This window comes from Morus notabilis, unplaced genomic scaffold, assembly GCF_000414095.1.
Source record: "Morus notabilis unplaced genomic scaffold, ASM41409v2 Scaffold181, whole genome shotgun sequence".
Lineage (NCBI taxonomy): Eukaryota > Viridiplantae > Streptophyta > Magnoliopsida > Rosales > Moraceae > Morus > Morus notabilis.
The window spans coordinates 38,631-50,151 of record NW_010363865.1 but is presented as its reverse complement, the minus strand read 5'-3'; the positions used below and the strand labels follow the sequence as shown (position 1 = coordinate 50,151).

At 35.1% G+C, this 11,521-nt stretch overlaps 1 protein-coding gene across 1 annotated transcript; it reads right to left on the bottom strand.

Annotated features, from left to right (window-relative positions):
- Window positions 1-3,664: 3,664 nt before the first annotated feature.
- LOC21399900 (VAMP-like protein YKT61) lies at window positions 3,665-6,917 on the bottom strand. The gene is made up of 6 exons (XM_024170085.1): window positions 6,638-6,917; window positions 5,931-6,028; window positions 5,424-5,528; window positions 5,169-5,234; window positions 4,632-4,718; window positions 3,665-3,902 (listed from the first exon to the last, which is right to left on the bottom strand). The coding sequence occupies exons 1-6, from the start codon at window positions 6,828-6,830 to the stop codon at window positions 3,852-3,854; spliced, it is 600 nt and encodes a 199-aa protein (XP_024025853.1). The 5' UTR covers window positions 6,831-6,917; the 3' UTR covers window positions 3,665-3,851.
- Window positions 6,918-11,521: the final 4,604 nt, after the last annotated feature.

The following is an 11,521-nucleotide window of genomic DNA, read 5'->3' as shown; positions in this document are numbered from 1 at the left end:
GCATATGAATCGAGAGATTATTCGGCATCGAACTTTTAGTGGAGTTGTGCGATGTGGGAATTAAATATGTCGATAACTTATCGGGATAAGTTAGTCGAGTATTGTAATTCCATAGCTTTGTTCATGTGGGTCCATTCGGTCTCAAGGCTAGCTCTAATAAGTGGGAAAATAGAAACTGATATTTTGTTGTATAATTATGTTTAAAAATTCATTGTGTTATTTTTCATTTATTTGATAATTGAAAAATAAAAGGAATGAATTTGAATTTTGAAATTAATAGTGATTAATTTAAAATTCAAAATAAAATTTAAACATGATTTTATTTGGCAACTAAAGGAGAGAGAAAGTTGATTTTATTTTGGAAAATTAGGAAATCCGTAGCCATATGGGAATTTCAGGTTTTGATCCAAGAGAGAAGGGGAAATTCGAAAATCCCATCTAGGGTTTGAGTTTTTGAATTTCCTCCTATAAAAGGATTTTATTGAAAACCCTAGCTATGAGTTTTTAAGAGAAGAAAAAATCTCACACTTTTCTCTCCTAAGGGTGGCCGAAATTTTGAGACAAAATAGAAGGAAAAATTGTTTCCTTAGGTTTTTGAAAAGAGCCCACTCTCTCATCCCAAAACACTTAGAGTCATAGTCTTGAATCAACGAGTGGTTTTTGGTGTGATCGTATCGATAGATCAACGATCTTGTTTCATGGCAATTCTCCATCTCGGAACGTGAGATAGTGAGACAAGATCCTTGCGGTCATATTTGATTCAATCGTCACAAAGGTATGATTGTCATTTTATTCCTTTGTCTATAAACATATATCATGCATGTATCTCTCGTTGTGGTTTACATTTAATTTGGAATTAAATAGATATGTTAAAATTTTTTGAAATTCCGCCTACAAGTTTGTTGTTGTTCAAATGATTTTTCATTAAAAAATCACAACTAGATCCTACATGTAATGCATAAGTCATGGTTCTACGAGTTCTCAACTACAACAATATGATTGTGGGATGAGATAAGTTACCTGAATCAGTTCATTTTGTACTTGCTGATCATATTGAATGTTTCTTATATTGTGAATCGTGTTGTAATACACAGCACATAGATGTCGCATTCTATTATTTGAGAAAGAAGCACAAGCACTACCCCGAAATTGCATACAAGTGCTTCACTACTACCGATAATCTATTTGACTCCACAATCAATCCTGCATGGCCACGGTTGAAGAGTGAAGAAGCCAAATATGACTGGACAAAGGTGCAAAATATTAGTAAGCACATATTTGGTGGTATGATTCACTGTAGTTGGTCATGGTTTGAGGTCGATATGGTATTAATTCCAATGAATATACCGAGATTGAAACATTGGATTCTTTCACTCCTCGACCTCAATAATTAGACCATCAATGTGTAGGACTCGATGGCATCTATAGGAACACACAATGAGCTCCTCATGAATGAAGTGGAATGTGTGTCCAATATGTTGCCATTTATCTGCGATCAAGTCGGGTTGTTTGACTCTAAGCCCCGAACTGGCAATAAATTGGATCCAATTCCAGTTATCATCATGGATTGTCGACGTCAAAACAACGCGTTAGTCATTTCTTTTCTTTGTAATGATATTGTTTTTTTTTTCTTTTTGTAATGTTATGTGACTGTACGCTTCATAGGACTAACGTAAGTCTATATTGATCTCTACCTGCTTTTTTGTAGTGGGAACTGCGGCATGTTCACCATTATCTATGCACATTGCTTGGTGGAAGGCAAAGCACTAGATAATTAGGCTACACAGGAACGCATGCCATTCTACCGTGAGTCCTTGACATGTCACCTGTGGCACCATGCATTATGGAAAGAAAAAGAGGAATGTGAAAGTGATATTGAAAAAGACGATACATGGGATGCTTAGCCTAACTTGATTTTTTGAAAAGAAGGCTATGAAAGTGAGGCTTTGACTTGATTTTTTGAAATGTATAGCCTCATATGATTCTTTGTAATGTAGAAATAAATCAAATTAATGTCTTATTACAAGATACAACATGTAAGTTTAATTAAACGAAACACACATAAAAGAGTCACTATATTCATGTTGAGCTTGTTGATGAGCCTAGGGGGAGTGGCACTGGATTCGTGTAGGTTTTACGGTTGTGTCCATAAGAATGACATCTACCGCACTTGATTGTACTGTACTTGATGAAGACGTTCAATCTAGCAGCCATTCCTAAATAATTTCAAAAACAATAACTGTTAATCAACATGCAATTTACTCCTAGTCGTCATTGAGTCATTAGAAATGGCCAGTTATAACACTGTGTAATGGTCGGTCATACTGTGTCGGTCATAACACTATGAATGCCTTATGGCCGGTCATAGTATTATGATCGGACGGTCATAATACTATTACCGGACATAAGGCAATCATAGTGTGCCAGTCATAACACTATGGGTCATTGCAATAGTCAGCCATAATATTATGACCATCTGCTTATATCACTATGACTGCCTTATGGCCGGTCATAATACTATGACCGTACTATGACCGGCCATTTTGACTCATACTGTTATGACTGACCGGTCATAGTATTATGACCGGACATATAACACTATGAGTCATAATACTTTGACTCCCAAGGTCAACTATGTTTTTGACGTGTTGGTCATTACAATCAGTTTACCTATCAATTATAAACCATTCAAAATCTCAAATTGATGAAGGATATTTTCAATTTCTATCACATTAAGTTAAACCCAGTCATTCTTTTCGAGTTCTATAATATACTAACAATTTGCAGTCTCTCGAAAAATAAATTTAAAAGGTCAAAAACAAAAGAAAAAAAAAATTGTGTACCAACCTCGACCTTGTACACAACCGGAGTATTGGCGACGAGGGAATGAGGGCGTAGGGAAGAGAGAGACCAAGTAGAGAGAGAGGCCAAACTTGAGAGAGAGAGAGAGAGAGAGAGAGAGAGAGAGAGAAAGAGAGAGAGAGAGAGAGCCGAAAATAGGGTGTAGAGAGAGAGAATGGGTGGGAGATTATTGGGAATCTCTTTGAGGTGTTTTTAAATGATAATTTTGACCTAAGTGGTACAGAAGTCATTTTACCCTCACACTGCAGACACGGCGATGCTGACTGTGAATGTACACAAAAGTAGTGCTAAAAATAATAATATTTTATTCAAGAATGCTATTATTGAAATTAACCCAATAATAATGATAGTATTTTTTGATTGGTTTGAGCATTTTCGTCCATGTGTTCGCAAAATGATTGGTTCATTACACTTCGAATTCTGCTTTGGATTCTATTTATTAACAAATGATGAAAAAGTAAGCAATTTTATCAAAATGTTGCATTTCTCATCTCGAACATCAATGCTTTTACTAGTCGACTTTAAAATAAGGACTCAAGCGCATTATTGCAAATCGGTGATTGAAATTAAAAACGTTTAGGACCCGTTTGTTTCATATACTCACTCAAATAATTGATTTTGTTATAATGTTTTCGTGAGAGATTGTGGGAAGAGAAACAAAGTTAAAAGAGAATGATATAGCCTATATAAATTAAATGGAGTAGCTTCAAAAGAATAAGAGAATCTATATTATATTATGCAGATTACATACTACACACAACAGAAATGAAAACTAAGCCTGTCAACCATATGCAGATTAACATTATAATAATAACGGATATTTGGTCAATACGATCATCGATCCACGAGAACGAGGAAAATTACAGAGTTGTTTCAAAGCAAACAAATGATAAATGGTATTAACATATCACAATCATCATTTTTGTCATCCATCAACTCAGACAACGTACAAGGAAAGCCATTGCTCGTTTGCTGCTATCGTCTGAAGCTCATAATATGGAACAACACTGATTGGTCTTTTTTGCCTGCTTGTAGAACATCTGATTCAAAAACAACCGCCATCAGATTCTTGTATTGGCAGAAACGTTAAGGTCTATAGTTTTTATTAAAATTTCAGACACCAACATAAGTGATAGACTGATACGATATTTAGTGGCAGCAGTAACTAACTTATACCATAATCCTTCCAACCCAATTACTTAAAAAACCCACTAGGAAGTGATACCGTTGTCTGCTTAGTATTCAAAATTAATGCTTGAGATAGACAAATATTTTTGTTAAGGATGTGAATTGTGACAACTTGTAAATGGAAGTGTACTAGATCTCAATCAACTAATATAATGTGCATGAGCCATTTAAAATGGAAGTACTAGATCTCAATCAGCCACAGAAAGCTTATATAACTGAATTATCTCATCTATACACGACAGTTGAAAGCTCAAAACCGCGTCTTATGGCAGAGATGGGGACAACTTGACGAGATCCAACTATTCTTACTACTTTCTACTTTCAAGAACCTCCAACAAACACGGTACTTAAATTCCAAATATTTTCAGCCACCAGAACCGCTTTCCATCTCATAATTGATTTACAAAACATAGGCTTCTAATCCTGATACGACAAAGTAATACAAAGAAGTTTTCTAGTCTGTATGACATCAAGATTTTACTAAAAATGTCTGGGATTAATATTTCAAACCTACTATGCAAGTAAGTGCTCATAACCGTGTGGCGTCAAATATGTGCAGAATAAGTACATAAGCTAGATACCTGTGATGCTGCACTAAGATCTGAACTCTTCTCAACCAAGCTGTCCAATTTCTCACCTCGTGCAAGCACGCTGTCAATAGTCTTATGCTGTAACAAAGAAAGAAACACGTATGAGCCAAGGGATAAATGTCTTTTCTCTTTTTGTTTTTTAATAAGAAAAAGAACTTTATATTGATATGAAATGAATATTTTTTTTTTATAAAAAAAGGACAAGGTACCCCAAGGAAAACAAAAACAAAGAAAAATTACAACGGATGAGAAAATGACAAAGAATAAAACAACTTAAGAACCAATTAGATCCTTTCCCAATCAATGATTATAATACATAGCAAAATGTTAGTTGACGAGATATGGAAAATCTTTCCAGAAACTGAATATGTTTCAAATTGGAAATTGGACCGCCAAAAATATAGAATGCTCAAGAAGCGCATGGTTTTACAAAAACCAACATAAAAAGGGTATAGAGCTTAGTAATATAGTTGAACATAAACTGATTCCGTATTTGTAAAACCTCTAAAGAACTGCAATTGTACTCACAAGGATAATTTTTGTTTCATCCAACTCCCTCTGTATTTTCATCAACTTATCAGCCTCAGCAGGGTCCTGAAAAATTTAAATGAGAGATGAAAGAAATATGGTATTAGTCATGTTAAATGTCGAGAGAGAGAAAGAGAGAGACAGAGAGAGAGAACTATTATCTAAAATATCTGAAGATGTTAAATGTAAAATGAAGTTAATGACAATGTGGACTTCTAGCTCCAGGTAAAGATTAGAATAACATAAAAGACGCACCTGAAATCTTGCTAGAGCATCATTCAAGTAAGGCCATGGTTGACTGCCATCTGCTTGTACAGACCTCCATGAATCACCAAAATTTTTCTGATACTCATCAAGCACCTGCAAACAATTTTCGTTTAGCAGAATCACATTTAAACAAACAAAAAAAACGTACAATCAAGTATCTGTCAAAAACACACCCTAATTCATGCAATACCTCGAACTCTCATTATGTTCAAACATGAAGCTTCGTCCTTTTAGCTAGGTCTAATATTCACTCATAAAAGTAAGCTCTTCTAGATATTCAAGTTAGCACCCTTTGAAAACTTAGGATTAAAACATTCATAAATTTATTTGACATAACCAAAAGGGCAATTCTAAATCACAGCACGTGATCAGATTAAGAACTCCCTCATCTGAACATAAGGAACTCAAACTCCTAAACATTGCATGTTTTGACAAGCAAATGAATAGTTGTTTGCATTGGCATTAAAGGAAATCCGTGAAATATCGCTGAATTACCTGGTTAAGCAGAGAAAATGCGCTGCGAACAGGGTAATGATCGTCCATAAAGCCCAACGCACAAAGCCCATTTCTGTTGTAAGCATGCACCTTATATTCTGTAAAGAAACAAACAAACAAACAAACAACGAAATTAGATTTTGAAAGTACCTTTTCAAAAAATTAGGGGTAAAAAATACAAACAACAAAAGAGATGAAAATTGCTAATTTCCAAAAAGATCCAGCTCGCGATGAAAACGTTCTGCTAAATAGGCTCGAACAGATAAGGTTGACAAAATCCCAAAGATCCAAATCCAAAATCAATTGCTATGTAATAAAATAACCTCCAAAATTCCGCGAAATTGGAACTCCCAAAACAAAAGATAATTGACAAACAAGCGCAAAATAAGTTGAAACCCTTCCAAAATTGATCGAATAATCATAATTCGCTTGAAATTTTAGAAATTTACGCTACTGCGAACGAAATTCAAGCTGATCAATCAAATAACCAAAAGAATCAAATCAGAGAATTTATTCCTATAAGAAAAAACCATAGCTCCATTGAAATTTCAAAACCTACCTACGCAACGCAATTGAGAAGCTGATCAATTAAATGACACCAAGCATCAAACCAAAGGAATCAATTCTCAAAAAGCAAAATAAATAAATAAATAAATAAATATTTACGAATTGAAAAACGCAGTGATCCATAAAAGAGGAACTATCACCTTCGTGTTGGACAGATTGACGCTGGCTGGGAGGTGTGCGTTTGGCGACAGTACGGCCGACGAAGACGATGAATTCCTTGACGCTGGACCTCTGGAAATACCCGAAGTGGCTCACATCGGAGGCGTTCACCAGAATGATCGGGTTGGATCCTTCCGGTTGGCACTTCAGGACGAGCAAAGCCGTGATCTTCATCTCTCTCTCTCTCGCGAACTTTCGCTTTCTCTCTCTAGAATTGTCTCTCTCTTTCCCCTTTGTCTGTTCAAAAAAATAATGGAAAAATTGATTTTACGCAAAGAGGAATCTGCGTATGTAATGTGTTGGAGACGGTGGTGGTGATGACGAAAAGGGGCAAAACATTCGGGTCGGGTCTAAAGAGGTGAGATCAGCTGCGTTACTGTATCCTGTTCTAATTTGGAATTGGTTTATCTGGCGGAGATTGGTTGAGCCGACATTTAGGCCCCGTTCACTTCGCTGATTCGAATTTAGAATTCGAGTTGAGATGTGATTTTATGTGAGAGCTTTTTACTGTAACAAAAAAGTTAGATGTGATTATTTGTGAGAGCTTTTTACTGTAGAAAAACTCGAATTCTAAACTCGAATCAGCGAAGTGAACGAGGCCTTATCATGTGTTCGCTGCCGCTAATACATGATTACTTTTAGACTTTTTATTTTTAATTTTAATATAATTAAAAAATTTTATAAAAAATTAATTTTAATTTTTTTATAGTTAAAAATTCTTATATTAAATCATAACTCAATTCAAATTAAAAAATTAAATTAATAAACTAAATTATTGACTATGGATGAGAGAATTATCATCAAGAACTAATAGTCAAATTCTCCTTATCCTTATAGCGCTAGTTTAATTCACGTGCGAAGGGAGTTCTTTATGGAAGTCGAGTAATATGTATTTTTAGGATATGATAAATATTTTTTTTAGCAAAATAAAAAGATTAAATATTTATCAATTTTCATCTTCTAATTATGTTTATTTTAAAAATAAAATATTTCATCAAGAATAGATATGAATAAAGTAATGACAAATAATAAATTAACGGCATTAGCAAAAAAATAATAAATTAACACTTGAATTGTAATTTATTTTATCATATGGTGTGGTGATTTTATGCATAAAAAATTTAAATAAATATTATATTTTTTATTTTAATATGGACAGATTAGAATAAAAAACAGTATATTCATGATACATATTTAAAAATACAAGATTTAAAGGGTTCGTAAAAAGAAAACTAAGTAAAAATAATATAATGTAGGTTAAAAAAAGTAGAGAACTACAATTAGAATGAAGCGAGGAAAAGTTAAATAGAAACGTTAAATAGAAACACGCATGAGATAAGAAATTAAAGAAAAGTTATTATATATAATATTATTCGTCAGAATAATATTTTAAAGGATTTGTTGATACCCAAAATTTTACAAGGTAACGGCCCGACCCAGATCTAATAAATACAACTCTAGGTATGGTATGTAGACCCAAGCCATATACTGTTTTTTATTCTAAAAATTATTCATAATCAGAAATCATCCCTCAAGCAAATGTCACAAGTTAAGCAATGGTGCTCCAATAATGATTCAACCAACTCAAAAGATCAATAAAAGTTTAAAAAACTATTTTTTTTAACTCTCTCAACTCACCAAAAATAAAAACCTTAAACTCGGGAATTTTTCTCAATTAGATGTGTTAACAACCATCTTACCACAAGATTTGGCATGTGCTAAAAAATAACTCTGGAAATCATTTCTTGGTAATTAAGATAGCAAAAACTAACTCAAACCGAACATTTTGAAATCATACCCAGATAATCTCACAAATATTTTGACCCAAAATAACAACAAGATAAAAATTAATCTCACGCATGAATATGCTCACCACCCCCAACCCAAGATCAGACAGTGTCCTCAATGTCTAAAAATATATGCAATATGAAAATGACAGGGAAGGAGAATACCTGGATGATGAACATTGAAACAAAGCCGAGCCTCCTGAACTGATTCTCCAAAACACACAAATAAATATAAAATCACACAAAAACAAACTGAAAATAAAAGCACACAAAACACACTAAACGAAACAAAGAGACAAAAATATGATACGAAAGTGTTGGAAGAAAACTTCTCAAGTTTGGTAAACTGGAGCCTCAAGAATAATCTCTTCAGCCTGGCTCACACGCTTAATGTAGTGCTTCAGTCTTTGACCATTGACTCGGAATACTCTCCCATCACTCGGGTCCTCAACCTCGACAGCACCGTTGGGAAAAACTTGTTTCACCACAAATGGACTAGTCCACCGCGACCTCAACTTACCAGGGTGGAGATGCAGACGAGAGTCATAGAGATGCACCTTCTGATTCGGCTCAAAGTTCTTTCTCAGGATCTGTTTATCATGTGCCGTTTTCATCTTTGCCTTGTAGATCCTGGAATTGTTGTAAGCATCATTTCTCAGCTCCTCAATTTCTGATAGTTACAGCTTGCGATTAATACCTGCTGAAATAAAATCGAAGTTAAGGACTTTGATAGCCCAATAAGCCTTATGTTCGAGCTCTACAGGTAAATGACAGGCTTTCCCAAAGACAAGCCTGTAGGGAGACATCCCGAGAGGGGACTTGTAAGCAGTACGGTATGCCCAAAGAGCGTCATTAAGACGTGAAGACCAATCCTTACGGTCGGGATTTACCGTCTTTTCCAGAATCTGTTTAATCTCCCTATTCGCTAACTCAGCTTGACCATTGGTTTGTGGATGATAGGCAGTCACAACCTTATGAATTACACCATATTTGCGCATGAGAGCTTCAAAAGATCAGTTGCAGAAATGAGTGCCTTGATAACTGATAATAGTATGCGGAGTACCAAACCTAGATAACACATTCTTTTTCAAGAACTTCACAACTGTCGCATTATCATTGGTTCGACATGGCACGGCTTTTACCCATTTGGAAACGTAATCCACAGCAAGGAGAATGTAGAGATAACCAGAAGAAAGGTGGAAAAGGTCCCATAAAATCTATCCCTCAACAATCGAATATCTCTATCACAAGAATTGGGTTCAAGGGTATCATATGGTGTCGGGATAAGGCACCTAACTTTTAACACCTCACACATGAACGATAAAACTCATTAGTATCCTTGAACAAAGTGGGCCAATAAAGACCACATTGTAAGATTTTTGCGGCAGTCTTCTTCACAGAGAAGTGACCACCACGGGCATCGTTATGACAAAAGTTCAAAACACTAAGAATCTCATCATCAGGAATGCAACGCCTCATGATTTGGTCAGGGCAGTACTTGAACATGTACGGATCATCCCAAAAGAAATTACGCACCTCGACCAGAAACTTGCGCTTATCTTGTGCACTCCAATCAGAAGGAAGTTCGCTGGTCACCAAGTAATTGACGATGTGAGCATACCAAGGCAGCTTAGTGACTGCGAAGAGATGTTCATTGGGGAAGTCATCTCAGATGGCAGGGGCATCAGTAGAGTCCTTAAAGTCCAATCGGGACAAATGATCTGCCACGACTTTCTTGTCCTTAATGGTTAACTCAAATTCCTGTAACAGAAGGATCCACTGAATTAATCGCGCCTTAGCATCCTTTTTGGAAAGGAGATACTTAAGGGCAGAATGATCTATGAAGACGGTAATGGGTGAACCGATCAAGTACACACGAAACTTGTCTAATGCGAACACTACAGCAAGTAACTCTTTCTCAGTGGTTGAATAATTCATTTGAGTGCTGTTAAGAGTTTGACTAGCGTAGTACACAACAAAAGGCTTCCCCTCCCTTCTTTGACCTAGGACAGCCCTAACAGCATGGTTGCTTGTGTCATACTGTTGGTTGCCGAATAGAATTCGGCGGCAGAAGCGTGGTAGGAAACAGCGGATCGTGTATAACAAAAATTTTCATAAAACTTTTGACATACTCTATAGATTATATTAATTTATGCACGAATAAATTAATCACATTAATTTACATGATTCAAGGATCAACCGAAAAAATACCTGGAAGCCGACTCGGATGATAACTTGAATTTCTTTGACCACGAACAGTCCTTGCTCCAAGCTTTGTGTTTAGAATACCAAAGTCTTCCACGTCAATTTCTTGATTCCACGTAGACATGTGTGTGGGCACACGTGAGACAAAACAGGTTTCTTAAACACTCGAATTTCCACAAATACCAACGCATGCACGATGCGGAATTTTTGGAGAAAAATATTTTGCTCTCTTTTTCCTCTATGAGAAATTTCGGCCACAACAATTAGGGCTGAATAATGTGTCAAAAATTGTATCCACAATTTTCTATCTTTCTCATATTTAAAGAGTAGAAGTCAAACTTCAAAATAGAATCAAATCCTTATCTCCAATTTTGAATTTGGAACAAAAATCCCTTCCCCTTATCCATAAGGTGGCCGGCCACACTCTAGGGTTTTATCCCTGTGTGTGGCGCCTATATCAGATAGGGAAGGAAGAGATTTTATCCTTTATCCAGTAGTCCAATTTTAATTCAAATTCAAATTCGAATTTAAGTCAAACTTAAATTAATTTGAATTCTAAATTGAACAACTTATCAAATAAGTTTAAATGGAAAAATCTAGATATGTTCAAATTCAAATTTAAATAATCACATTATTCAAATAATAATTAATTCTCAATTAATTATTTTTCGAGTATTTAATTTTAGAATTCCGTAATTCCAAAATTCCCATTTTGCCCTTTGTGTCTGGTAGAATTACAAGGACGACGCGGGGACATATGGACCTATAATCCCGAGCTCCAATAAAATTAATAATTAATTAAACACTTTAATTAATTAATTAATTCTATTAATTATAATAGTTACTCCACTATAAACTTGGAATTGAACTCTC